Source organism: Chelonia mydas, chromosome 12 (assembly GCF_015237465.2).
Source record: "Chelonia mydas isolate rCheMyd1 chromosome 12, rCheMyd1.pri.v2, whole genome shotgun sequence".
Classification (NCBI taxonomy): Eukaryota; Metazoa; Chordata; order Testudines; family Cheloniidae; genus Chelonia; species Chelonia mydas.
This window is the reverse complement of record NC_051252.2, coordinates 8,010,210-8,036,898: the sequence shown is the minus strand read 5'-3', so window position 1 is coordinate 8,036,898 and position 26,689 is coordinate 8,010,210. Positions and strand designations below refer to the sequence as shown.

The 26,689-nt window shown below is 44.4% G+C and overlaps 2 protein-coding genes across 4 annotated transcripts; one reads left to right on the top strand and one right to left on the bottom strand.

Moving 5' to 3' along the window:
* Positions 1-4,324: 4,324 nt before the first annotated feature.
* NUDT21 (nudix hydrolase 21) lies at positions 4,325-12,543 on the bottom strand. 2 transcript variants are annotated; one of them, XM_037878187.2, is made up of 7 exons: positions 12,151-12,543; positions 9,878-10,078; positions 8,748-8,811; positions 7,345-7,434; positions 6,656-6,731; positions 5,744-5,858; positions 4,325-4,608 (listed from the first exon to the last, which is right to left on the bottom strand). In XM_037878187.2, the coding sequence occupies exons 1-7, from the start codon at positions 12,264-12,266 to the stop codon at positions 4,587-4,589; spliced, it is 684 nt and encodes a 227-aa protein (XP_037734115.1). In that variant the 5' UTR covers positions 12,267-12,543; the 3' UTR covers positions 4,325-4,586. The 2 variants fall into 2 exon arrangements, with proteins under 2 accessions (XP_037734115.1, XP_037734114.1); XM_037878186.2 differs by lacking the exon at positions 12,151-12,543 and adding an exon at positions 11,479-11,840.
* Positions 12,544-12,579: 36 nt separating this feature from the next.
* On the top strand, positions 12,580-25,460 carry OGFOD1 (2-oxoglutarate and iron dependent oxygenase domain containing 1). Of its 2 annotated transcripts, none has more exons than XM_037878185.2 (13): positions 12,580-12,867; positions 13,066-13,211; positions 15,006-15,052; positions 16,034-16,134; positions 17,053-17,169; positions 17,784-17,875; positions 19,590-19,718; positions 20,179-20,292; positions 21,142-21,221; positions 21,367-21,662; positions 23,091-23,213; positions 24,316-24,374; positions 25,049-25,460. In XM_037878185.2, the coding sequence occupies exons 1-13, from the start codon at positions 12,699-12,701 to the stop codon at positions 25,208-25,210; spliced, it is 1,635 nt and encodes a 544-aa protein (XP_037734113.1). In that variant the 5' UTR covers positions 12,580-12,698; the 3' UTR covers positions 25,211-25,460. The 2 variants fall into 2 exon arrangements, with proteins under 2 accessions (XP_037734113.1, XP_043382368.1); XM_043526433.1 differs by having other exon boundaries at positions 12,587-12,921; positions 12,971-13,211.
* Positions 25,461-26,689: the final 1,229 nt, after the last annotated feature.

The window sequence follows — 26,689 nt, the reverse complement described above, 5'->3', positions numbered from 1 at the left end:
TGTGTATCCCTAGTCGAGAACCACTGCTTAAAAATAAATGTAATGTGTGTCAAGATGCTGGCATGACAGCCATGGAGAACTGAAGTTTTTCCACATACAGCCATACCAGTGTGCCGCAACCTGACCCTGAAGGAACCACGAGTAGGGGTGAGGAAAGAGCTGTCCTGATATTTAGTCTCTATCCTATGAAACTTCATTGAAACGAGTGAGATCTCCATTGTGAACTAGACGGAGGTCCAACTCATTTCACATAGCTAGCTGGTGGTTGTTTGGCCTGTCAATTAATCACAGTTAACTCATGATTAACTCAAAAAATTAATCCCGATTAAAAAATTAATAGTGATTAATTGCAATTTTAATCGCACCGTTAAACAATAGAATACCAATTGAAATTTATTAAATATTTTTGGATATTTTTCTATATTTTCAATTACAACAAAGAATACAAGGTGTAGAGCGCTCACTTTATATTATTTTCATTACAAATATTTGCACAGTAAAAATGATAAAAGTAGTACTTCTCAACTCACCTCATACAAGTACTATAGTGCAATCTCTTTATCGTGAAAGTGAAACTTACAAATGTAGTGTTTTTTTGGTTATATAACTGCACTCAAAAAAACAAAAAAAAGTATAAAACTTTAGAGCCTACAAATCCACTCAGTTCCACTTCTTTTTCAGCCAATCGCTAAGACAAAAGTTTGTCTACTTTTACGGGAGATAACGCTGCCCGCTTCTTATTTACAGTGTCACCTGAAACTGAGAACAGGTGTTCGCATGGCACTTCTTTAGCTGGCATTGCAAGGTATTTACATGCCAGATATGCTAAACATTCGTATGCCCCTTCATGCTTCAGCCACCATTCCAGATTACATGCTTTCATACTGATGATGTTCACTAAAAAAAAATAATGCATTAATTAAATTTGTGACTGAACTCCTTGGGGGAGAATTTTATGACTCCTGCTCTTTTAACTGCATTCTACCGTATATTTCATGTTATAGCAGACTCAGACAATGACCCAGCACCTGTTGTTCATTTTAACAATGCTTTCACCGCAGATTTGACAAAACGCAAAGAAGGTACCACTATGAGATTTCTAAAGATAGCTACAGCACTCAACCCAAGGTTTAAGAATCTGAAGTGTCTTCCAAAATCTGAGAGGAACGAGGTGTGGTGCATGCTTTCAGAAATCTTAAAAGAGCAACACTCCGATGCAGAAACTACAGAACCCGAACCACCAAAAAAGAAAATCAACCTTCTGCTGCTGGCATCTGACTCAGATAATAAAAATGAACATGCGTTGGTCCACAGTGCTTTGGATCGTTATCGAGCAGAACCCATGATCAGCATGGATACATGTCCTCTGGAATGGCAACTGAAGTATGAGGGGACATATGAATCTTTAGCGCATTTGGCATGTAAATATCTTGCAATGCCGGCTACACACAGTGTCATATGAACGCCTGTTCCTACTTTCAGTTGATACTGTAAGCAAGCGGGCAGCATTATCTTCTGCAAATGTAAACAAACTTGTTTGTGTGAGCCATTGGCTGAAGAAGACAGACTGAGTGGACTTGTAGGCGCTAAAGTTTTACGTTTTATTTTTTAATGCAGGTTTTTTGTACATAATTCTACAACTGTAAATTCAACTTGCATGATAGAGTTTGCACTACCGTACTGGTATTAGGTGAATTGAAAAAAAATACTATTTCTTTTGTTTTTTCACATATTTGTAATAAAAAAATTAAGTGAGCACAGTACACTTTGTATTGTGTTGTAATTGAAATCAATATATTTAAAACGTAGAAAACTTCCAAAAATATTTAAATAAATTATATTCTATTATTAACAGCACTATTAATCATGATTAATTTTTTTAATCACTTCACAGCCCTAGCTTATTTTTAACTCCCCTGTGTAAGGTTTATTTGTTGAGTTTTCTTAGCTTTTAAAATGGTCACGCAATTGCTAATTCGGAGGAACTGGGTTTGTTTTTTGCCACATGATGGCACTGAAGCAGTAGTCCATTTTGCAATTTTATTTTTGCAGTCAATATTGGTTAGCGTCCACCACAGTGGAAAAAAGGGGAACTGGTTGTTCCTTCAAATTAGTAGTACATCATACCACATCTTCCAAGTATTTAAAACTAATTAGTCTCTTATTTTCTGTACCACTGCGAGGCTCATGTAATATTAAAATTCCTACCCTTCTTAGGCTGTTATGTCAAACTTAATTACCTGTATCCTTCATGGCAATTCTTGTATCGAACACTCAGTATTTATTTTTAAATGCCATTTGCAAGAATTTATTTGGCATGCAGCTTTGGCTGCTCCACCAGTTCTATTTTTTGCTTATTACAGTCCAGCAAGAGATTTTCCTCAGCAACTACATGACAACTTACACTCTTGTTCTCTGTTCAGGTCTAGGATGTTAAAAAGTGTGAATTAAAAATTGCAACAGGCATTATGTAGACCCTCTCAGACAGCAAATTTAACATTTAATCACCTACCCCTTATTGTAGACCCAAGTTTATCTCCCTTGTTTTTTTTATGGTAAATCATTCCTCAAATACGAGGAAACAGAAATTAAGGCTCATTATTTACATTAAGTTCATACTAAGCTTGGGCTTTTCAGAGGATCAAAGATTTTTCTCCACTCCTTTCTCTCCTTGTTACAAAAGTTACTAGATGCTCTTTCCACTTTGCGTTCATATTCCCTAACCCTGCATCAAACATCCATACAACATACCCTCAACTGCAACTCCCACAGACTGCAGGACTCAGTTCCCCTGCTCATCATCACAAGGTAGATCCTCCAAAGCCATCAGGTTAGCAGAGGGTGGACCTTTCTCACCTGTAGTAATGTCCAAAGCTAGAAGCTGGGACACAGACTATTAGCTAATTCTTCTGGGGACAACTACAATAGCAATCAGCTTCTGTCTTAGGGAGCAATACAGCCAAAACAGAATTTAGAATTAATCCGTAAGTTTAATATCCCAACTGGGGGTTTCTCCCAAAATGTTGCCTCTCCTTACAAAGTATGGTTTAGATGTGGAGAAGTTCAGTAGTAATTTAAGGAAAAGTGAGACAGGGAAGAGACCTCGTAGTACAGGTTAATGATGGGGCACGAAGCCAAGGGCAGTTTTCAAATCTGGGTGCCTAAAACTAAACTCCTAAATAGAAGTGACCTGAGATTCTGAGCAGCTTCAGTTCCTATCGACTTTTGTGAGTGCTCTGCACCTCAGAAAATAAAACCAATTTATTCAGAAGCCTAGCTTTAGGCACGAAGTATGTAGTCAGTTTTTTAAATAAAGTTCCTATACAATAGAGTCCCTGTATCTCCTCCCCCTCCCCAACATTTCAGCACAATATATTTTAAGGCAGTTTTGTTTAAATTGTCTTTTTTGTTCCTAGTGTAGCTCAGACATATTGTGTAAATTAGCCATTAGTCCATACTATGGATGGATATGGTACCATTAGGAAATCACTTGACATGTATTGTTTTAGTGTACCCTTTATTCCAATTTATAGAAGATACCTTTTAAAAAATAATTTGACACACCCAAAAAAGAGAATCCTAGTTGTTTGGATATGTTTAATACAGGCAGTAGATTGAGGTAAATTGAGAAAATGAAATCCCCGAGCCTCAATGATCCTTTTAAGAAGAAACAAGTATACAGTTAAACTATAGGAGCTCTGCTCAGTAAAGAGACAGCTCCCAGGGATTGGACAGATACATATTCAAGGCAGTTACCAATCTAAATTCAGTTCTACAGCCCTGCCCCCCATGACCAATCAGAAAAGTGCTCCTTTAAGGCTCTTTAGGGTATTTTCCTATTTTACCTGGATCCCATTAATATAGGACAGTCCCATGAAAGGTTTTCTGATTGAAATCACTCCAGATCACTCCATTGAGATCACCAGTAATGAGCAGTGGAGTTCACACACCAGTCAACATCAGTTTCACTTATAGCAATGGCCCACCTTGCCACTTAGCATTTCCATTCTAATCATAAGGCAGATTACTGGGCTAATGTTTTTTAAATCACTCATACCTTAACTCTGAGTACTATTTTCTCTTAAAGGTTTCAGACTCTCATCAGGATAGTTCCCCCATGTGAGCTTTTTGCTCATGAAAGCACAAGCTTGAATGCTCAGTTAACATACTGGGCCCTCCCTGAAATGTTTCCCCTCCCCCACCATTATCTAGACCTACTGTTTCCCTCAACCGATACCCTGGAAGAAAGCATTTGCTTTAATTTCTCACCCACCTTCAGTAACACATTCCAAATAGCTGTAATATAAGAAATAGATAAACATAATCCAATCTATTTTGTTTAATGTTGTACAAAAAAAACTGGTGACTATTACAATGAAAAGTGATTAAAACACTGAATCACATTCGCCATCCCACTATCTACACAGTTGAGATTCACTTTGCTATTCAGACAATAGAAAGTTTAGCGGTTTTCAGGAAAAAAAAAGAAAAAAAATCCTTGCGTCACATGTATTCTTCCCTCTACATCTTAAAGCTGTGCTCACAGAGACGGCTTCTTCTACCACACTCTTCAGGTATATGGGAATTCAGTTGTAAATAAAATTGAATCTAAAATAAAAAAACAGTTATACCATGCAAGAGATTTATTTTCATCACTTATATGTAGAAGGCAATTAAATGAGTTGTGCGCACAATATTTTATTTCTGAGCTAAACAAACTCAAATCTGACAGAAAGCAAAGATGAGATTTCCAGTTAAGAAGTATTTGTACCTCAGCCAGTAATTGTCAACACCAGGTAGACCCTAACCTCAGCTTTACATACAAGTATAGTAAGAGATCCAATCCTATAGAACTAATTCTTCTTGAACCTTCAAAATTGGCTTTTCTCTGACAGAGAAGCTATGCGAGTTTTGTTTCCATGGGGGGGAGCGGGAGGGGGAGTCTTATAGTGTGGAAGAAAATTGCTTATTGGACAAATACTGCATATGTCCGGTGTCAGGCTTGAACAAGAAGCTTCACACAAGAGTTATAAACTCTTAAAACTGAAGTTTGCAGAGTGAACACAGAGACCATTATGTAAGAAATAGCAAATCTTCTTTGTACTGCGTCAAGTATGTATTGATCTTAATTTTCAGATGTCCTTGCTTTTAACAACTGCTTAAGAACCCAAGTTTAGACATTTGGACTTCAGCTCTGATTAAGCTATTGCAAGAGTAGTGATTAACAGTAATACAACCTATGCCTGCTTAAAGATCAGCATTTTGTTAGTTTCTTGGAAGAGACTTCCTTTGTGGTCTTTACATAGGAAAAGTGAAAATTACACCAACAGTTGCAAAGGCTGAGAGCAGATAAATTGGGAGATAAAAATAAAGAGTAAGAATGGTACAAGCCTTTTAGGATGGTACCAGTTCTGACATCTCAAAGGTTTTTCCATGCAACCGGGTGGATGTTACTGGTAAAGAATGGAACCTCTTTTACTGACAGTTGACAAATTACACTGTGGGTTGCATGGCAAGTTACTTGAGTAGATGCTCAACACCACCACAGGTGACACGAAGAGTAAGATCAGTGAACTCTCAAGCCTGATGAGGTACAAACTATTTTCAGTAACGGAGAAGGCTAAGGAATGCATATTTCTTATCTGAATGGCAGTGATGCACCTCAAATATATTATAAAAATGCTGAGAAATTTATTAGTCAGCATAGTAGCTGCTTATACTGTGAATCTGCAGCATACTATACCTGCTCAAAAGTTGAGGAAGGCTGGAAATGATAGGTCCATATCCTGGGGCATTGTCATAGAGCTCAAACAACGGTGCAGCTACCAACTTGTAATTTTTTGGGACCGCAAACAAAGCTAAAAATGAATCCAAGTTAGTATTAACAATGGAAAAGTTGTTTCAAACAATTTCAAACTAATGTTTCACTGAGGGTCCCTCCCCCCTTTAAATACAAAATCACTTCACTGTCATCCAAAACTACAGTGTTCCAATGGACTTATTTTACACAGTTAGAGGTGGGGCTTTAATGCTGGGATTTTGTACATATGCACTCCTATCCCACCTATTATCCTGGCAAAGGATCCCTAAAAATCAGGGTGGATTTTTTTAAAAAAAACACAACCTCAAGAAAATTGGATATTTTTACTCAAACATTTTATAAATTGGTTTTATTTAAATTATATATAAAAATCCTATTTAAAATTTAATTTGAAATTGACAGTCTGTGTCAGTGGAAGATTGAAAGATTCTCTCTTTCACCCACAGATATTGGTTCAATAGAAGATATTACCTCACCCACTTTGTCAGCCTATGTTGTGGCCTAAAAAGTTACTATAATTTAAATTATTTTAATAGATTAAGTACAAAAAAACCCAAACAGTACATGCTTGCTGCCAAGTTTTAAAGAACTAGTCATTGACTACATTTTAATTATTTTTGCATTCGGGGCATGAGATCCTTTATTTCTCCCACCCCATTCTCTTTAGCAGAACGCTTATGAAACTTTGTTTATGGACCTTGCTTTACAGATGACAAGCCTGTTTTCATCAATTTAACACCACATTTGTTTTCAATATGAAATGTGTAATTGTTGTCTCAGTAGTTGCACACAAAAATAAAACATGGATTAGAACCTCTGTCTACAAATGCTTACCCTTTTCCTGCAGCTGAACCAAGAAGAGCTTTTTGTGCTCTTTAGGTTTTGTAATGTGAGCTGGAATATATGGATACTGAGGGGGAAAAAAAGTTTAATTAGTTTGTACAGCACTCTGAAAGTACACAGTGATCTATAAGTGCTTCTTAAAGAATCAGGAATGAGTCACAGAGAAGGACAATCACCACATATGACGAAAAGGAACTACCTCGGATACAACTTTATTCACCTTTTTTAAAACTATATTATAAAACATTACGAAAGTCACTGAGCCCCCACAGTTAAATTTTCAAAGTCTAGAAAACATTGGCAGTCTCAAAATGAGATCACCATATGAAACTAGGAAACAGGTAAGAACAATCCAGGACAGCAAGAGAAACTGAACCACAGTGCCAAGCACGTTATCGTCACTAAACAATTAAAAATAAAGTTTAAAGGGAGATGATATTCTTTAAAGGACACCACATTCTGGAAAAACAAAGCCCCAACTGTAGTCGCAGCAAAAGGAACAAAGTGCAGCCAGCAAAAAGGAATAAATCTTGAAGCAAACAAAAACACTCAACAAAAGAAGCCTGACATGCCATGGCTGCCCAAATAAGTTGATTAGTATATGGACTCAGTTTTTTGCAGAAACATACCTTGCTAATTATTTTTTAATCATCAAAATTTATGCAGGGATGGACACTCACCTGTGGAGGTTCAAAGTTTGGTCTCCACCAGTTACCAATGCAGTCATCAATCACCCAGTCTTGCTGAACTCCATCCTGACGTCCCAGTATCTGTCAAAATCCAGTTGCAGTCAAAAAACTTCTACATGTTCCATTGCTAGTACTCTTAGGAACCAGATACTTGAAGCATTAAGGGATGCTGTAATAAGGGTTTAATGCAATTCAGAGCCAAGCTAAAGCAGTCTTATATTAGCGTTAGAATACTTGTGTACTAACCAATATATTGATAGATATATGGTCCTCATGTTCCAGACAAAGCATAAAACTATGCCTAACTACATTTCTCAGAGAGGGATTTTGCACACCCCCGAGAGATGCAGCTATGCTGATGTAACTTTTCAGTGTAGATCAGCCTTTACAAACATTTTTTGAAAATATGGTTCACAAATGCAATTGAGTGTAATTGACCCCAAGAGCTAGAATATAAAGCCATTTAATCAGAACTCGCAGGAGTTGTCTAAGTAATGTATTCTCCCTGGTGTATAAATTAAGCACCTAGTTCAGGATACCAGAGGACAACTGAATTGGATGCAGTCATCCACAATGAGGCCCTGATCATTGACTGGGTCTGTCTATCACCGCCGTATCTGAGCAACATAATCGGATGTATTTATCCTCACAGTACCCCTGTGAAGTAGAGATGTGTTAAACCCATTTTACAGATGGGAAACTGAGGCACGGAGAGGCTAAGGAGAGACCTGTCTAAGGTTGTGCCAGGTCACAGAGGAAAGTCTGCAGTGAACAGGGAATTGAACCCCGGTCCCTCAAGTCCTAGTCTAGTACCCTAAGCACTGGACAACTCTGCTTCTCTCTGGCAGAGATGGATTGCAGTTTTCTCAGGCCCTGGGCCAGGAGCAAGTGGAAGCCCCCTGCTCCACCAGCCCAGCTTCTGCCGGGGACAGGGCTTCCCCGCTCCACCCGCCACTCCAGCCAGGGACGGGGTCACAGCACGAGGGCTTGCCCCATTCCCCTGTGGGAGTGCCAAGTGGTTGGAGTGAGGCAAGCCCACGCACCTAGACGCGCTCCCATGGGAGCACCAAGCAGGCAGAGCAGGTCAGGGAGCCCATTTTTCTGGGGACCCGCAATTGGCTGGTGCCCCTGGGCATGGGCCCTGTTGGCCCAGTGGCTAATCCACCACTGCTCTCTGGCACTATCATAATACAAATATACGAATGAAGTAGTATATCATACTATATGAACTACCAGAAAGAAGTTAGTTGGGAATCACTGAAGCACTCAAAAGCCTAGGAATGGCAAAAAGGCTATTTATAATGTTTTGGCTAAAAAACATTCAAGAATTATTCAACATTCAATTGCATTTGGAGATCAACTGTAACAAGAAAAGAAAAATGAAGACAATATACCTCTGTCATTAAACGTTTGAGTCCTTCTACCTCATCTTCTCCTGGATTGAGTTCACCACCTGGTCTGTGAAAAATTAATGATGAGAGCTAATGTTATATCTTTTATTTTATTTACAGATATATTCACAGGTAAGTTTAAGGGAGTCTCAGTTCTTCAGTTTTAGGAATTTACAAACTTACTTGCAAGCTCTTAACAGAAGAAATAGCCAAAAGAATCTGAACTTTCAAATTTCACCTTACTGGATTTATTACAACTTCAAAACTAAATAGGGTAGCATGCATGGTCACTATGTTTTTTGAGTCGATCACCTCCAGTTAGTTTTTTCATGGCTACAATGACTTATTTTCAATAAAACGTGATAAACAACAACATGCACTGTTCCTACTAGGACTTTGCAAAAGGACACAGTTTAGCTACAAAATTTAACAGAAATGGCCTAATGATTTGAGAAAAATGGGAAAAGGGTAGGTTTGGGCTGTAGGCATTGCGCCTGCATTTGTTTTAACCCAAACCCCCCCCCCCCCAAAAAACACACACCACACTTGTAGGAGTGCACAAAAACTAGAAGGTAAGCTACTGTGGGCGGATAATCCTGCTCTGGTCTGGTGGCCCGGATAACCCATCAGGTCTTTCCCACCTCTAATTTAGAATTGTGTGAAATTTACAAGAATTCATCTACTTTCTCTTTCCATATCAAGAAAAGCATAGCAAGGAAACAGGATAATCTATAAGCAGCTATATGTTTAAAATTCAGCCTCAATGACTTAAGATGTTAACCGAGTGTGTTTATACATGATTTATCTTCATCATGTCCCTTCATTCAGGGACAATAATAATTACTGGTGATGAATTCTAAAAACATCGCCTGTTGATAATGTGTACTACAATGAAGACTAGAAGTCAGCACACTTAATAGCACCTCATCATCAATTTTCTGCAGGAGAGAGATGATTCAGAATGTTTCCCTGTACAAACATTTGCAACAGCTGGATTTCACACTTCAATCCATGCTCCATTAGCACAGCTGAGCAGCTTGTACACTTGCTGTACGACTAATCTGGTATTTGGTAATGCTTTGTGATTCTACTAAATGTTACTGTAATGTCAAGTTCCAACAATATACACTTACAGTTTGAAGAACGTTGTACCTAGCTGCAACAGTAACACATGGGGCAGCCTATGCTCGTGAACAATCAGAACACCCTCTACAGTCCGCCTCATTCCAATCTTGTCAAATTCTTCCCTCATGCGCTGAAACCGGGCTGCCACTGAACTGTCCTTCTCATAAAGGGGTTCCTTCGTGCCAAATGTATAATTTGTAAGTGGATACCTGGGGGGGGGGGAGGAGATTAAAAAAAAAACCACACATATTACTATGTCATGAAGACTAATCCAGATCTCACATGCACAAGTGCACAGTACTTTATCTTGAGGGTCAGCTACTGTAGTTGCACAGTTAGCGATTACTGATTTCAAAATATTTATGATTTAGGCTCCACTTATGTGAGAGACTGTCCCTCTGCCACCACAAGAGTTAACTGCTGGGTCACACTCAGTAACTGGTCCTGGGTTTGAAGCTTTCTGCAAATGGCAGTAAGAGACTCAGGTAAAGAGCCCATACCTCTGTGACCAACTGAATCTCTGAAACCAACTGCCTGAGTTAGGAGAGATCTTAAACTTGTGGTTTAAAAAAACTGTTTAACAGACTTTTGAACACTCATTCTAATAACAGGGAATGGGTTTGTTAATAAGCAGGGGACATTCCTTTATATTTTGTTGATTTGTACTTGATTTTATTGATCTGTGGTATGCAGGTGCTTTGATGAAATATGCCAATATACATTTATAAATAAGTCACAGTTCAATTTAATGACTATTAGGGTAATTATAAACATTCAACTTGAAATCTGTCTTTTTTAGGTTCTTCTTTTCTACAACCTTAATCTTAGATACAGCTTCCCAAATTCATTGCTACTTTGGAATTCCCTCCACCCCAGCCCCAGCCCCCCTCCCCTGCACAGAAACCACAAAGGCTAGCCCTCTGAATACCAAAGCCTGCTCTCATGCATACTGCTATTCTATAAGCATCTCTAGTTTTAGAAACTCTTAATGAACATCCTCTCAAATCCATGTCCCTTGCTTCCGATCACTGGTGTCTTCATTATCCACTTTACCATTCTCTTGCATTTTCTCCTCTTTATCTGTAGCTTTAGGATTTCATCACTACTTTCTTCTTACACTTAATTTATTCCAAAATCTTAAATTCCAATTTAGTCTCTAAAATAAGATTATATTTGCCATACAGCAATGCTGTCCACTTTATAAATGTGTCATATTCTTTAACCTGGGTCCAAAAAAAAAAAAAAAAAAAATCCACCTGTACTGATAACACAAATTCCAAAGAATCACAACTTCCTGTTGATTTTTTTTCCCTCCAGACAGAAACCCTGTTCATTAACATTTTCACTTTTTAAAATGAGTCATCCCTTTGGGCTGTAAGGATAAACTCAACTATACAAAAAGTGATGCATGACTGTCTTTTTGAGTGTTTAATTGTTAACGGTTGAGTATTACATTTGCTATTTGCTGTTACTGCAACTTCACAAATCTACCTATCAAAGAAGAAAGCACCAGAATGTGCTGTCCATTGTAAAGCAAAGATTGCTTCAGGAGATGGCCCACTAAGGCAGTTACACAAAGAAAATATCTTTATTGCACATTAGCACATACATCTTTGATACTCGGTGTAAAGCATGTTGCATCCTGCAGCTCCCAGTAGTCCAGATATTACGTATTTTTACTGTACAGTCAGCAAACACTAAACAGTGAACACACGTGGGGTACAAACGTCTATGTCCCATACTCAAGCTCAGATACTACAGTGGCAGATGCAATACAAAAACCTAAGTAGAACAAATGTGCAGGGCTCCCAAAGTAACATGCTCTTAAATTTCACTAGATCTACACCTCCAGCCTCTCCTCAGAGACTGAAGGTCTCCTCCAGACCACGAGCCCGCAAAGAGGCCTCCCCAGTTACCCAGCGAGTTCAGCCCGCCCCAGCGTGCGCGGATGGGGTTAGGAGGGAGCGCCTCCCTGCGGGTCGGGGGTGCCCCCAGGGGGAAGTGGGGCTGAGGTACAAGCAGGGGGATGGGAAGGAAGGGTTGGTGGCTTTCTCCAGCGTCAGCAGCGCCCGGGGACTGAGGGGATTTTCTCCCTCCCCCGGGAGCTGGGGCGGGTCTCTCCCAGAGACAGAAGGGGGATGGGGAGGGGTGCAGGGAGGGCTGGGGCACGAGGCTGGCCGGGGCCTCCCCCCGCGGGGGCCGGGCACTCGCAGGCGGATGCCCTGGCCCCGCGGGGGCCGGGGGAAGGGGGCGCGGGGCCGCCCGCGGGCCGGGCACTCACAGGTTGATGGTCCGCTCCAGCGTGAGCGGCTTGGTCTGCTGGATGTATTTGTTGCCGAACTGGTTCACCCCGCGGGGCCAGCCGGTCTGCGAGCGGTTGGGCGGCACCACGGACATGGTAGCGCGGCGGGCGGGCGGGCGGGGCTGGGTCACTGCGGCTCAGCGGCGGGAGCAGCGTCCACCATTAACATCCCCGCCAGGCCTCACACACACCGCCAGTGGCTGCGCCGGAACCGCCTGCCCGCGCGCCGGAAAGGGGAACCATAGAGACGAAGGCACAGAGCGCCAGGACCATAGAGCGCGGCTGCGGCTACGGCTCCTCTTCCGCCGCCCGCCTTTCTAGCCGCTCAACCCGCTCCCGCCGCAGGATCCTTCAGCGTCCCTATTGGCTGCTGTAGCCTTGCCCTCCCCCACCCAGGCCTATCAGAGCTTTGCCCTGCCCTTCCCGGCTCATGCCGAGTGGTTCCGGTGGCTGCGCGAGGGATGATGGGAGTTGTAGGCGCCGCCTCGGGCTCGCTGTAGCCCCACCGGCCGGGCGACGCTTTCCCCATGAGTGGGCTGCGGCGCGGGCCGCGGGCCCGGGACCTCTCCCAGGGGGAGCCGGGCAAGAAGCGGGACAAACGGGAAGTGCGCGGGGAGTTCTCGGCGGCCATCAGGGAGCCGGCGCTGAAGGAGAAGGCGGGGGCCGCCTGGGGCTGCAGGGAGCCGCTCAACCACGGTACCGAGACCCGGGGAGCCGCGCCGGGCCACTCTCTCCTGCCCGGGGCGGGAGCCGGGCCCCCGCTCGCTGGGGAGCCCGGGCAAGGGCTGGCCCGGGGGGCCCGCGACCCTAGCTCCAGGGCCGAGCGGGGGGCTGCGCTTTGTCCTGCTGCGCGGAGCGTCCCGGGCTTCACCGTGTCTTATTTACCGTCCTCAGAGGCCATCGCGGTGGATCCTGTTCCCTTCTGTCACTGCGTGATCCCCAACTTCCTCCAGTGCCCGGGCTTCCTGGACGGGCTGCAGACGGAGCTCCTGGACCTGGATTTCCACGAGAAGTGCAACGATTTGTACAAGTTCAAACAGGTGCTTCTCCGGGCCAGGACCAACCTCCTGCGTCTTCATCCGAATGGCCCCAATCTGACACGGCGGCACGCCTCTGGCAGCGACGCTGTGCATTTCCATGGCCCCTCTGTCGGCGCCTCTTTAAGGGCTTACAAACGTGAGCTAAGCCCATGAAGATGCTCCCGCACAATGTGCGGGTGCCGCCATTTAACAGCTGGCAACGCTGAGGCCTGGAAATGATAAGCCAGACCACAGGCTACGGCGAGTATTTTCAAAAGCTGCCACTGACTGTTGAAGCGGCCAGGAGTCCTGTGGCACCTTATATAAGCTTGTATCAAAGGACTCTTTGCCGCTTTTATAGATCCAGAGTAACAGGGCTGCCCCTCTGATACTGACTGTTGAGTGGCTCTAAATTAGGCTTCTAAAACGAGGTACTTGTTTTCAAAAGTGCTGAGAACACGCAGCTCTTACTGACTTTAATTGAAGTCTGGGGTGTTCATCATCTCTGAAAATCAGAACCAAGCAGTTTTGAGTTAGGCACCCAAAACCAGTGGCTGCTTTTGGAAAACTTGGCTATATCTATCTAACACATCTAGGCTTGGAAGGATTAGATTTTAATCGGTAAATTTCAGTTTCACCATACACAAAAAAACAACAAAAATATTTCCATCAGTAATAATAATAGAAATTTACAGATAGGCAAAGTAAGAAAAATGCTGCTTGACAACTTATTAGAGTTTGACTTAAAGATATTTACTTGGTATATTCTGACAAGTGACATTGACAACTTGTGTTTTAATTATTATAAAGCTTTAACTTTTTGAATATCAGTGTCTACTGTCATTAAATAATTGTTGTCCAGCCCCCTTCAGTTTCCTGCAGTTGTGAAAATTCAAATGAATAAGCACGGGGGGAAATCCTTAAATCCCATAATTTTGCACAACTGTGCAATAAAAAAAATCTTAAAAATATCAATATTATCTGTTGAAATTATTTTTTTAAAATTTGAATTCTGCCATGCCCACATATGTGCCGTGATTGTCTTTGTGGTCTGTAGGGGGATCTCAAGTTAATGGAAAAGCTGGGAGTGAAACCCCTTAAGGCCTATGTCGCAGTCTTCTGCTCTGATCATGTGACCAGGCTCCCTCCTATTGCACTCCGAAGTTTGTAATCTGTAAAGTCTAAGGAAAACCGTTCTTCTTGGGGTTGTTTATGTGCTGTGTTGCTTGTCTGTACCCATATGAACATGAAATAGTATTTACTGATGAGTTCTGCAGAATTAGAGCTGCAGACTGACTACAGGAGAATGCAGGTTTAAACCTAAATACTAGACAGTAGTCCTTTTCTGGTTTCTCCACCCCAGACCTCTGAAAATTGACTGCAACTCCATCTCTGTCACCTGAATGAGAAATTCCTATGTCTACGTCCTGTACAATGCTGAACATAGAGGTTCTTTGGAGGTCTGGTAGCTCTAGCATACAGATACTCTCCTCCCAAGTGCAGACACTTCCTTGGCATGTTAGTGACTCAACCTTGCTACACAGCCTTGGACCAGTGTCTTGAGACCTTTAACTTGCATTGGTGATGGCGGCACTGTGCCTAAAAACTTTTGGGTTACTTAATTCCACTTTTGCCTGCAATGGCCCTCTGCCCTCCATTTTGCACTCCTGTTCACAGAATAGTTGCAGAAAAGTTACGCTGATGATGGTCCTAGAAATATTTATTTTAAGTATTGTCCTTAGTTATTATTTCAACTGTAACTTAGAGCAGAGTCTAAATGAAATAATTGTTCTTATTTTCCATGCATGTCTGTAGTCTGATGATCTGAAGAAGAGAAAAGAGCCTCACATCTCAGCATTAAGGTAAAGTAGCTCCTGTAAATCACGGCAAATGATCAGGCACCCTTTTCTAGAGGTCTAAAAGGAACATGGCCAGAAAATGAAAATCATTTTGTGAAAAATTTGTGAAAAAACCCTGTTTCAGGGTTGTTGAAAATGGACTCTCTTTCATAAATGTTTCATGATTATTTTTCTGATATTTTTTTTTTTTTAGTAGATTGGGACAGTTTTTTTAAAACACTATTGCTAGAATTTTTTGTTTACCAAAAATAGCTTTTGGTAAAAAAAACTTTCTATAACTATTTTTATAAAGTTTACAGTAAACATTTCAGGAAAAAATGCCAGAAAAAGGCACATTTTAAAAAAAAGATTATGCAATATTATCAAAAATTTTTGTGAGCTTCTCATTAAAAGCCTGATATAGCCTACCTGATGCATCTTTTTGTTTGGTTTCGTTTTTCTTGTTAAATCTAACATCGTCTCTTAACGAAAACCCCATTTATCACCAAACTGTGTGGCTCGTTAACTCAAGCTGTATAAGATATGCTTTACTGTTTTGGGGGCGGGGGGAAGAAATTGCATAGATTTCCCCCATCCACCTAGTTCTAATGATCATCTCAGTTTCCTCCTTGATTGCTTCCCCATTAGCATTTCAATCCGCTCACCCTCCTTTCCCCCAAAACCCTTCTTTATTTTTTAGCACTGTAAAATTGCTGTGTAGAAGTCTGAAACTTTCATCTCTTTCCTTACTGACTAAATCCATTCTCACTGCTTTGATGCTTTAAATGTTTCTCAGCAGCATAGGGGCTGCACTCCCGGATGTTTGTTGTAGGGTTGCCCATGAATGCAGGACTCCGGGCAGGAATTATACATCTTTAACTGTTGGCATTTACAGATAGTTGCAATAAGTTGAATATAGTTCATGACAGTGTACTCAGTGCTGCAGCTGAGGTTTCCTAGGCTGAGGGGCTACATGTCCCATTTGCTGTGTGCTTGTCTTCTCAGGAAAGTTCTGTTTGAAGAGTTCCGGGAGTGGCTGTCTGCAGTTACCCAGGTGGAGCTGGAACCAACCATTGACCTGTCCTGTGCTAAGTATGAGTATACAGGTAAGTGAGCAGGGTGCCTTCCCCTCTGAGGGGGAGGAGAGCATTACATTGCCATAGGGGACCCCAGTTTCAAAGCTCCCTGGCAACTCCTGCTCCTGGAAGCTGTCATCCAGCAAAGCAAAGATTCAGGCAGGAAGCAAGTCGTGGCCAGAAAATGGAAGAAGTGATATACCTGGATATTTTTGCTGTTAATAGTTTAAACAGGCCCAGTGAACTCAGGAGCTCCCCCACATCCCTGCCGCCCCTCTTTGAAGAAATCCAGTGTTTGTGACCAGTCCAATGGCCCCAGGATGGCTAGGATTCAAATTCTGGAAGTTAAGGTTTTCCTGGTGTTTGTCATTAATACCTTATCTTATCTTGTCATGTGAGTCCCCTTGCTGGCCCAGGACTGAGTGAGTTACAGACACCAGACTCCCCCTAGAAGTGGTTCTCCTGATTGAGTCAGATCGATGGAGTGGAGAGAAGGAAGCTTGCACTGGTACTGCCCATGCTGTCCTGGCTGAGTAGACCTTCAGTCACAAGCACTGTCAGGACAGCATTTCTTGCCAGCAGGGAACTCGCTCAAAGTGCATTTTGATGCGACTGTGGCTTTAAGAGACAGTGTTTGAATCATGCGGGGAAGCTGAGCAATTTCCTCTCACTGTGCAGTAGCAGCAGTTGCAAGAGAAGCGGAGGGTAGCAGGAGGGCCCTGTAGTTACACACTTTGATGGACTAGTTCAGCTGATGTAATTGTAATGGAGTCCAGAGGAAATTACATCCACAAGGTCTGTGAATCAGATGGGCTTGTGGCCAGATGAGGATGCAGCTCCAGGGAAGGGGATGGATTTTGCTTTCAAAGGTGCAGGGATGGGGAATGGTCACTGAAATGAATGAATTCTGCAAACCCTGTGCAAGCATGCTAAAGCTTGTGATTGCAGACACCCTGCTATGCCATGACGATGAGCTGGAGGGACGGAGAATTGCCTTCATCCTGTACCTGGTTCCGCCGTGGGAGAAGAGCGATGGGGGCACTCTGGACCTGTACAGCACAGATGGTAGGATCGTGGTCCCTTGGCTCTGTTTGTCTGAGGATGTCAGTTATAGGGACAAATTTGGAACACTCACACTTTGCTTCTGTGTGTCTTCGTAGCAGCCACTATTAAGACAGGGTAGGCTGAGGAGAAGCAGCTTCGTTCAGTTGAAGGCTGGTGAATTGCTGTGATGTGTATGTCTCAGAGTGAGACAGGTGGAAGCTGTCACTGCGGATTGTGCTACTGGGTGATGGCTCAATTAGGACTAGCCTTGGGGGGATGAAGCAGATGGGGGGTCATTAAGTTTATAGATGAAGAGGGCAACCTTTTGTTTCTGACTCATAGCTGCAGAGGGAGGTGAGGGTGGCAGGATGGGGGTGATGCTAGTAGCCACACTTCTGCCCAGTACCCTCTGTGGACTGGACTGTTCAGTGACTGAGATCCAGGCAGGAGGAGATGCCCACCCTGGCGGGCATTTAGGCCTCCCAGGCCAGCTTCCTACTCTGGAGCTCCCTCCTATATGGCCTACAGGACTTACCAGTCCCACGTGGTTCTGGAACTAGCACAAAGGGGCTTGTGGGGCCGGGGGGGATTTCATGTCTGACTGTAAAGAGCACGTATGGTCTTTTCTTGCTCAGGCCACTTTCAGCCGCAGCAGGTCGTCAAGTCATTAGTCCCTTCATGGAATTCCCTGGCCTTCTTCGAAGTATCTCCCGTCTCTTTCCACCAGGCAAGGAGCTGCTCTTCTTTCTTCAACCAAGTGTGATTGCTGTAAGCATTCATTGGGTGTATTGTGGTAGCACCCTAAGGGGCCCAAACCAGAACGGCAGCCCCATTGTGCTAGGTGCTGTACAGCCACAGAGCAGGACAAGGGCTTCAGATCAAGCTCTGAGTAACATCCTGGCTCCAGTGTCCGCCATCATGGTCTTTCTGTGTGTTCTAAATAAAAGTACCTCACGGAACCCTGAGAATACCATGGGGCGGGACGCGCAGCAGCAAGGAGTCAGTGGGGAAACAGCACTGAGAATGTGTTAACATAGGCCAGCTGTGAGCTCAGCTATATGGCTTAGGGGTTTATTTAAGATACAAGTGAGATAAAAAACAGAAAGCCCTACTGGTCATTCCCCAAGCTGTTATCAGTTGGCAACTTGTTGTAGGCATGGAAAGCCATGTGAATTCATAGCTTAGCCTTGTGACTGCCTCCTGCTAACTGAAATTTAGTCCTGTGTTTAGCAACATTCAAAGTCCTGCATTCAGCCTTTGACACTGTTAATATAGGCTTTAAAAAGCCAGCTGACTGTATTGGGAGTGCTTTTGCCAAAGGCTCCCAGAGTTCACCACTTATCCCCCTAGAGTACTTGCAGTCATTGAATCTCTTCATTTGACCCTTTCATTGATTAATGTAAGTGTCTTTGTGTTGCCATTGGATGGCTGAGTGAGGGTCAGCATGATACAAACCCCTCACAGCAGAAGTCAGCAAAAATCCCTTTTCTCAAACATCCAGCAAGGAGCATTTTGCTGTTACTTCCAAACACATCTCTGAATCTTGGTCCAGGCTTCCCTTTTTTCATAGTTTGGATGTGAGCTGGCGTACAAGAGCACCTCCTCGCACAGCTGTGACCTACCACACTTTGTTTTCTATCAAATGGTTTTGGGAGTTGTTGCCACCACCCCAAATTACTCAAAGCCCCCTAGGACACTATATATTCTGAAATGTGGAATTAACGCCTTTAGTTAATTTCACCCTGAGCACATTGAGGTGACGAGCACTTGTCAAATTTTGCACTAATCAGTCGTCTCATCACAATACAGAAGCCCCTGACTTCCAGTGACCAGTCTGAAATTCACCCCAGTGCAGGGAGCCAGCATAAAGTCTATTAAATGCCTGGGTCTTTTGCTTTAAGGTAAAAACAAACATATGTAAATTAATGTATGGCTATTGCTCATGGACTGTGACTACTTCCCATAGTACCTGTCCTGGGCATACTTTTTTGTGTTTCCTCGATAGCCACATCAAAGTTGAGTTTTGCAGATCATGGTAAATAGTAATCCAGCAAACCAAGTAGCAAAAAATGTATCCCATAGTTTTTGTTGGCTCCTGCTCTGCCCCAGGGGCGTAGGGGTTCTAAAGATAGTTCAGGGGTTAAGGCTCTGGACTGGGCCACAGGAGATCAGGGTTCAGGTCATGGCCCTGCTACAGACTTGAGCAAGACGCTTAATCTTACTTCATTTCCCCTATCTAAACTGCAGACAATAATCCTTTCTGTCTCCAGACCTTTGTCTGCCTAGAGTGTAAACTCTTTGGGGACACGGACTTCTCTTCCTAAGTGCATGTACAGCACCTAGCACAATGACGCTTTGAGCTCAGTTGGGGCCGTTAGGCATGCCATAATACACACATACTAGATACTACTCGTAATGCAGTCCTCACCTTTTCATTCCAGGTGTCTGAAGTTCTGACCGAAGGGAAGTGCCGGTTGTCTGTGAGTGGTTGGTTTCATGGCCCGCCAGTGGCCAGGCCTCTCCGCTACATTGAATCCCTCTTGCCCCGGAGTCCACATATCCCATACGATGTAAGCAAAAAGCATAGATCTGCTCGCCCCCCCCAGCCTCCTTCATGTCTGTGGGATACTTATGCTTAGAAGGCACACAGTTGAGGCAGTGGACTCCTTGAATTTTACAACTCCCCCTTTTCCTCACTGTTGTTTGCAGCAGTCTCTTGGATGCTTAAAACTGAACATTGTTAACTTCCCCCTCTCTCTCATCCATTCATTGGCTTTGAGATCAAGTATGAAAAGTGCAAGGTTGTATTAGTAGCGACTGGTTTGGGGAGAGAGGGTAGGTCTAGTGAGAGCTTTGTATAAGGAATTCTGTGCCCATTGCAAATGGCTGCAGTATTGCTGGGAGTGCAGCAAATGCCATGGGCAGTAAGGGGATGGTCCAGCCCTACACCATTGTGGTGGGGAGGGGAAGACCCATTATCTGTGTAATCTCAAATCCAGCATTCAAACCGAGATGTTGTTTCTATTTCAGCATGAAATCTTGTACGAGTGGATCAACCCAGTTTACTTGGACATGGATTCCCAAGCCCAGATCCAGGAGGAATTTGAGGAGCGATCAGAGCTTCTCCTGAAGAACTTCCTTAAGGTGGGTCCAGGATGATGTGCCGTGTGTGGGCTTGTTCCCCAGGTTGGGGTGCTGGTGGGCATTGTGTGGAACACAAACTGGTGGTGAATGCAGTGGGTCATTTGTGCAGCTCAGAAGCTGAGATCCAGCTGGTCTTTCTTCCTCCTCTCTTAGTAGCTTCAGGCAGGAATGGAGGAACTGTGGCTGCAACCACCCCACCCCACCCGATTTATCCTGGTGAAGTTATATAGACTGTAGCCCCTCTTCTGCACAGGGACACCCCGACTGAACCACAAACGCTGCTCCAACTCCTCGTGTTCCCTTCTCTCGTCTCTGCTCTGCCTCCTGTCCCCTAGCCCTGTTTTTGGTGGAATTCCTACCCTGAGTCCTTGTGTCATATAGGCTAGTCTCCGGGCCAGGAAGCACTGGGAAGCGGGGGAGGGGTTGCTGCACCACTTGTGAAATATATGACCAGTAGAGGCTACGCTCTGTGACTTGGCTTCCCTACAGAGGCTGTGGGTCCTGGGTCTGATTCACCTTGCCTGGCCCTTTATGCAGTCACATATACCTGTGTAAAGTGGGGAATGCTCTCACCTGTGTGAGGGCAGAGGATGCTAATCTAGTAGCATTTCATGCCCGTTCTGCACAGGTGTAATTGATAATACAAGCTGCAGGGCAGTGGAGGATCACAATCACCATCCCAACCCTCTGATTCATCTAGCCCCTGCTGGGCTGCGTGGGACAAAGGCAGTTCATAGAACTAAAGCTGGATGCCTCGCACAACAGCACTGAGCAGCTACTCCTAATGCACCAGGAAAGCTTGTGGAGCGGCCGTGTGTTCAAGGGTTCTTCCATGTGTTTGGCTCCTAGGGAGAGAAATTTCAGCTTGTGTGTGAAGCTCTGCAAAAAGACGACATCACGTGGAGCAGCCGAGGGCCACCCAATAAAAGGTAGTGTTGTGACAGTGCTGCTGAGTCCTGCTGGTTAACTCGGTCAGCCATGTTCTGCCGGGGAGGTGCCTAGCAGGTATTCTCCTTAGTCTGAATGCTGGATCCCTACCAGCTATCTGCTCATCACATCCCCACTCTCCTTCAGATGTTACGAGAAGGCTGAGGAGGGGAGCCTTCCGGACGTCCTAAGGAAGTGCCTGGAGTTCTTCCGCTCCGAGGCCTTGTTCTTGCTGCTCTCCAACTTCACAGGCCTAAAGCTGCACTTCCTGGCTTCCTCTGATGAGGATGAGGAGGGAGAAGAAGAAAAGGCTGCAGATTGCACTGGACACAGCTCTTCCAAACCCAAGCAAGGAGAAACCAGTCAAAAGGCCAACGGCGATGCTGACCAAGTAGATCAGCCTGAAAATGACCCCCAAACCAAAGAAAGTGATACAAAGAACAGTAAGTAAAGCCAGCAGGGCTGGAGTTAAAAGAACTAGAGTGGAAACCTTGTTCCCATTGCCTTCACAGAGGCCAGGATTTCACCCCAAGGCTACAGTTAGTTTAAGAGTGGCCTCTGATTTTGACAGGTTTCAGAGTAGCAGCCGTGTTAGTCTGTATTCGCAAAAAGAAAAGGAGTACTTGTGGCACCTTAGAGACTAACCAATTTATCTGAGCATAAGCTTTCGTGAGCTACAGCTCACTTCATCGGATGCAACTGATTTTGAGTGGCCACCTTAAGCCTGATTTCCCAGAGCTGCTGAGTACCCACAGCTCTCATTGACTTCGTTTGAAATGGTGATGCTCAGCACCTGTATAAATCAGGCTCAAGGTGTCTGAAATTGGACACCTAAAATCAGTGACTGCTTCTGAAAGGGTGTGGCCTGAGTTAATGACTTTCTGCAGGTTACATGTTTAGTAACAGTATTTCAAAGTGACCTCATCAAGTTGAAATCTAGTCAAACTGTTTAAAAAGAGTTAAGTAGCTTCAGGAACCACACCTGTCCTGAACCCTTTGCCAATTGTAATGTGATTTTACACCCACATTTTCCTATTCTCTTACAAGTATTTTTCTTCTGTGAAAGACCCTGTTGCACCCTAAATTACCTAAGATTCCTGGTGGGCACAGGTGGTGATGGAAATCAGTTTCCTCCCTTTTACCTTCCTACCCCTTGGCCTCCACTACTTCTGTTCCTCCCCTTCTGTGTTTTTTAACCACTCCCATTCATTATGGCTGTTGTGAAACATTGTGATTGACTGAGGGAGGTATAGGGGTATAGGGGAGAGAGAGTGCGAATGGTAAACTGAACTGTGGGGCTGCCAAACCCTGAGAATAGAAGGTCTCTCCACATCCTGAGGGATCCCAAAGCACTTTCCACAACTTGATCTGCACATCCCGGAGATGGCTGAGTACATCAGTGCAGGGAGGGGAGTTTGGGGCAACACCCTATTCCTGTTGAAGCATCTAGGAGTTTGGGTGTCCATGCAGAGCACAGAGGATGCTGGTTTTAAAGTTTCGAGCTGTAAGTCCCACAGACAGGAAACCCACCTGGAGCGCTTCCATTTTTCAGAGGCTGGTAAGAGCCTTGCTGGACTCCATAACCTGCCTGTGTTTATCACATGGCAGCTCCCGGCCCCCTCAAACATGGCACACACAAGGCACATGCCTGCTGGGAATGAAACTGATGTGGCCATGGCCTTTTCCTCTCCTCATGCTCCCACTGGGGCTGCCGGACCCAAATCTATCTGCTTTAAAGTGGAGGTATTTCAGAGGCTAAATAAAGATGCAGAGCTTGTTTGCCTGCCTTCTCCTTTGGTGTGGTAGATGTTAGCTGTTGTGCAGCTGCTGTATCCTCCCGGGCTGGTTAGACTCTTGCTTTCCTCCCCTAGGCTCAAGTGTCCCCATGTGCTTGGGGGAGCTGAGGCACTGGACAAACGGCCACTACACTCTAGTCCATGACACCCAAATGACAGAGTTTGCCCTGGACCTGCTGTTCTTCTGTGGCTGTGAAGGTATGTGGGGGGAGATCCAAGCCTTCCCTTTCCTTGCTGCCAAGGGGAAAGAAAGCGGACTTTTGTTGGGAATCATCTGGCCTCATCTGTTAAATTTTCAGTGGTTTTGAAGCCACCAAACCTTTCATGCTGTTCTCTAAATAGAAGGCTCCTTCCTACTTTTCTCCCAGTTCTCAGTGATGTCACCTGGCGTCCCGGCTAATAATCATTCGCAGCAGGATTGGGATTGCTGACGTAGGCCAGTCCCACAGTAGTTGGCTCTGTACTGCCATGCAGTAGCGCTAGGTTACTTCCCAATGGATTCTCTGACTCCCTGGGCCGGGCTGGGCTAGGCCAGGGCACTTCGCCAGCCCTCTGGGGAAACAAGACATGTCTTGCAGTATAAGCCATCCAGCTGAGTAGGGGGAGTTTCTGATGGGAATCCTCACTCCGAGCATGGGGCTGGGGGATGAGATCACCCACAGGAGAGTGGAGGGGCTGTTCCCTTGGTGACATTTCATGTGACACTATCACTAAATTCATGAGTAGATTTTTTTTTTTTTTTTTTTTTTTTTTTTTTTTTAAAGACATAATACTGAAGCCTGCATTTTTTCCAAAGTAACGAGTGAATCTGGGGGGTGGGAGATTATCTGCAGGTCTAGCTAGTCAGGCACGAGCTCATCACTTTTGAAAACTTAAGCCTAAATGGTCAGCAGTATTTTTGCATCTTGGCCAGCTGCCAGCAGCCCTGGGAATGCACAAGCCAGAGTCAACATGAGCATGCTGCGGGGACCACCAGGCATATCCTATTCAATCACCTAGTTACGGGGAGGTGTCTGTTCCACGGGTGTGAAACCCAGGGAGGGTCTAGCCTCTTCTTCCAGGTTGGTAGTAATCCCCTGGGTATGTGGGGACCTGGTGGGTAGTGAGGTGTATTGATTCAAGCCGATGTCTCTGAATGACAACACTGGCCATAGGTAACTGGAGGTAGTATGGTACCCAAGAATTTTGGAGAGCAGGGTGGAGATGCTACTGATCTAGGTGGGTGAGTGGGAGTACTAGAGAGTGCTGAGTTTTCTAAGTCTCTCTCTCTCTCTCTCTCTCTCCTATTTCACCTGTTCAGATTGGGATGCAGAGTATGGTGGCTTTACATCCTACATTGCCAAGGGTGAAGATGAAGAGGTAAGTAGCATGGTGTGTTCAACTCGTAAGCCCTGGCCAGCAGACCTGTTCCTAGGTGCATAATGCTAGAGCAGCACTGAGGTTGCTCTAACCTACACTGGGGATGGGAGAACATAGCAGCAGTTCCAGGATTGGGGAGCAATGAAATGCTCCCCATCTTGGCTGTAGCCCGTGATTATTGTGCACAGCTGGGCCCAAAATGTCTGTCTGTAAAAACTGCACTTGCCATCTCTTCTGAGGGTTGCTTGTCTTAGTCCCAGCCCTGAAGAGCTTAAACTCTATCTTTACCTTTGTTTCTGTACAGCGCCTAACACAACAGGGTTCCAGTCCTGTGTGAGACCCCGGGTGCTTCCATAACAACAATAGTAATATTGTGTCAGTGCTAGGCCCCTTTTAGATGAGGCAAATGACAATTGTCTAATAAAGAACCTAAGCTGATAGGTCTTAATATGCAGTGGGCTATGTTGTTTATTCTCAGGCTTATGCTGGAGTTATGCCATTGGTGGCAGTATTCAGCACAGAAGTTCATGATATTCTCCAGCTATCTGCTGTAACGTACCTTATTTTGGTGATGGTTCCCTGATGTGAATAAGATCTTGAAATTGTTTTTGTGAAAATAACTCCTGCTTCCCCCTCCAAAAACACCAAAACAAGATCTCTCTTGTCTGTTCTAGCTGCTGACGGTGAATCCAGAGAACAACTGCTTGGCCTTGGTTTACAGAGACAAAGAGACTTTGAAATTTGTGAAGTATGTTAACCATCGTAGCTTGGAGCATCCGAAAAAACATCAGAGCAGAGCTGGATTCTGGGACTTCTCTTTTGTCTACTATGAGTGACAGCACTGGGCATGGCCATCTTCTGAGAGGGAATGGCCTAGTGATACAGTAATGGGTTTTGAATAGTCTCCTGGACTATCTTCTTAGTGGGTGCACCTGTAATGCATGGAGCGGCTGGTGCCATTTGATGAGCCTAGATTTGATTTAGGCAGAGAGCTAACTTCACCTGACAGCATCCGAGCTGTCATGCTGGTGCTGAAGTCTGAGTGACTCTTTGCTAGGTTTTTTAATAACAAATGGAAGAACTGTTCTGCTGTCCCATCTTAACTCTTACTCGCTCTCACATTCTGGTGCTGCTCCACCAGAGGGAGTCTTACTTGGATCCGTAACACTCCACTCTTGAATAGCTGCTTTGCATAGCCTTCCAGCCCGGCTCTCCTGAAGAGCCCTGCAATGAATTTACATTGTGTCATGATGCACATCGAGACTTCGTGTAAGCCCAAATTGGTGACTGCTATGAGCACTGCACAGATTTGTAGTCTAAAGCCTTCAACTGGTCATCAGGAAAGAATCAGGCTTTGTTCCAAACCAGGGCTTCCTGACTTCCCTGATCTGCAACCCATATCTCTTCTGGGGCCTGATTGTTCCCTCTGCACTGAGAAATGGTGCATGCAAAGCATGCTGCCACATAATTAGCTATATTGTCTAGGAGGTGGTGGGTAAAGGAGAGAAGCTTGTGAAAATGTCTGCCAAAAACATGAGTTCCCCTCCCCCCAATGAAAAAAGTGAAACCTTGTATATCTGGGAAGGGACGAGGGGGGAAGAGATGATAGTGCGGGGGGGGAGCCTTCAGCCTCAGTCTACTTGTACTGATACAAAGAACAAACCCATAGGGTTTTGGTGGGCAGGGAAAGGGTAGTGGGAGGACATAAGCAGGAGTTAAAATCATGTGTGCTGGTGGGGAAAAAAATGTAGTGAAGGGCCTATCCACCCTCCTTGTCTCTTGGGCAAATATAATAGGTGCGGTTGCCATCCCCAGTGTGTCTTCTCACCGTCACCCTTCAAGCTGTGGCCTAATTCTAGCTGGGCTGTGGTATGGTCTCCATCACTCTAGTAGCTGAATACCTAATTTTGCATTCTGAGCAGCTTGTTCCATCTATGCCACCCCAGCCCGCTGGGTAGGCTAGTTAGGACGCTGGTTGCTCAGCCATGACAGGAGCAGTACATGCTTTTAAAATAACATCTTAAAAGCAGATTGGCATGACCTGCTGCCCCCACGCTAGGTGCAGTTCTGACTTTGCTAGGAGCGCCACATTGCTGAAGCGGTGAGGCGTTATCGGCCCACTAACTGGTGCTGTCACACAACATGTGCTGGCTCTCAGGAAGAAACAGTCTGGCTGAGTTCTGTATCGTTGACTCGCTACTGCTTTGCACGCACCAGGGCTGAGCTTATTTTGCATTGCCTAGAAGGTGTTTTGCACCTTCAGTAGTAACTGACTTACACACACGTGTGCTTTTGCTGTGAATAGTGCCTTTGCA

What these genes read in the sequence shown, in the direction of transcription:
- NUDT21 (XM_037878186.2), bottom strand. Translation starts at nt 11,609, where the DNA reads ATGGGACATAGACGTTTGTACCCCACGTGTGTTCACTGTTTAGTGTTT. An exon ending in TTACACCGAGTATCAAAGAT is followed by an intron (nt 10,079 to 11,478) that starts GTATGTGCTAAT and finishes CCCCCCCCCCAG; the next exon opens with GTATCCACTTACAAATTATA. An exon ending in GGTACAACGTTCTTCAAACT is followed by an intron (nt 8,812 to 9,877) that starts GTAAGTGTATAT and finishes AATTTTTCACAG; the next exon opens with ACCAGGTGGTGAACTCAATC.
- OGFOD1 (XM_043526433.1), top strand. Translation starts at nt 12,602, where the DNA reads ATGCCGAGTGGTTCCGGTGGCTGCGCGAGGGATGATGGGAGTTGTAGG. An exon ending in TCTCCTGCCCGGGGCGGGAG is followed by an intron (nt 12,922 to 12,970) that starts CCGGGCCCCCGC and finishes GGCCCGGGGGGC; the next exon opens with CCGCGACCCTAGCTCCAGGG. An exon ending in ATTTGTACAAGTTCAAACAG is followed by an intron (nt 13,212 to 15,005) that starts GTGCTTCTCCGG and finishes GCATGTCTGTAG; the next exon opens with TCTGATGATCTGAAGAAGAG.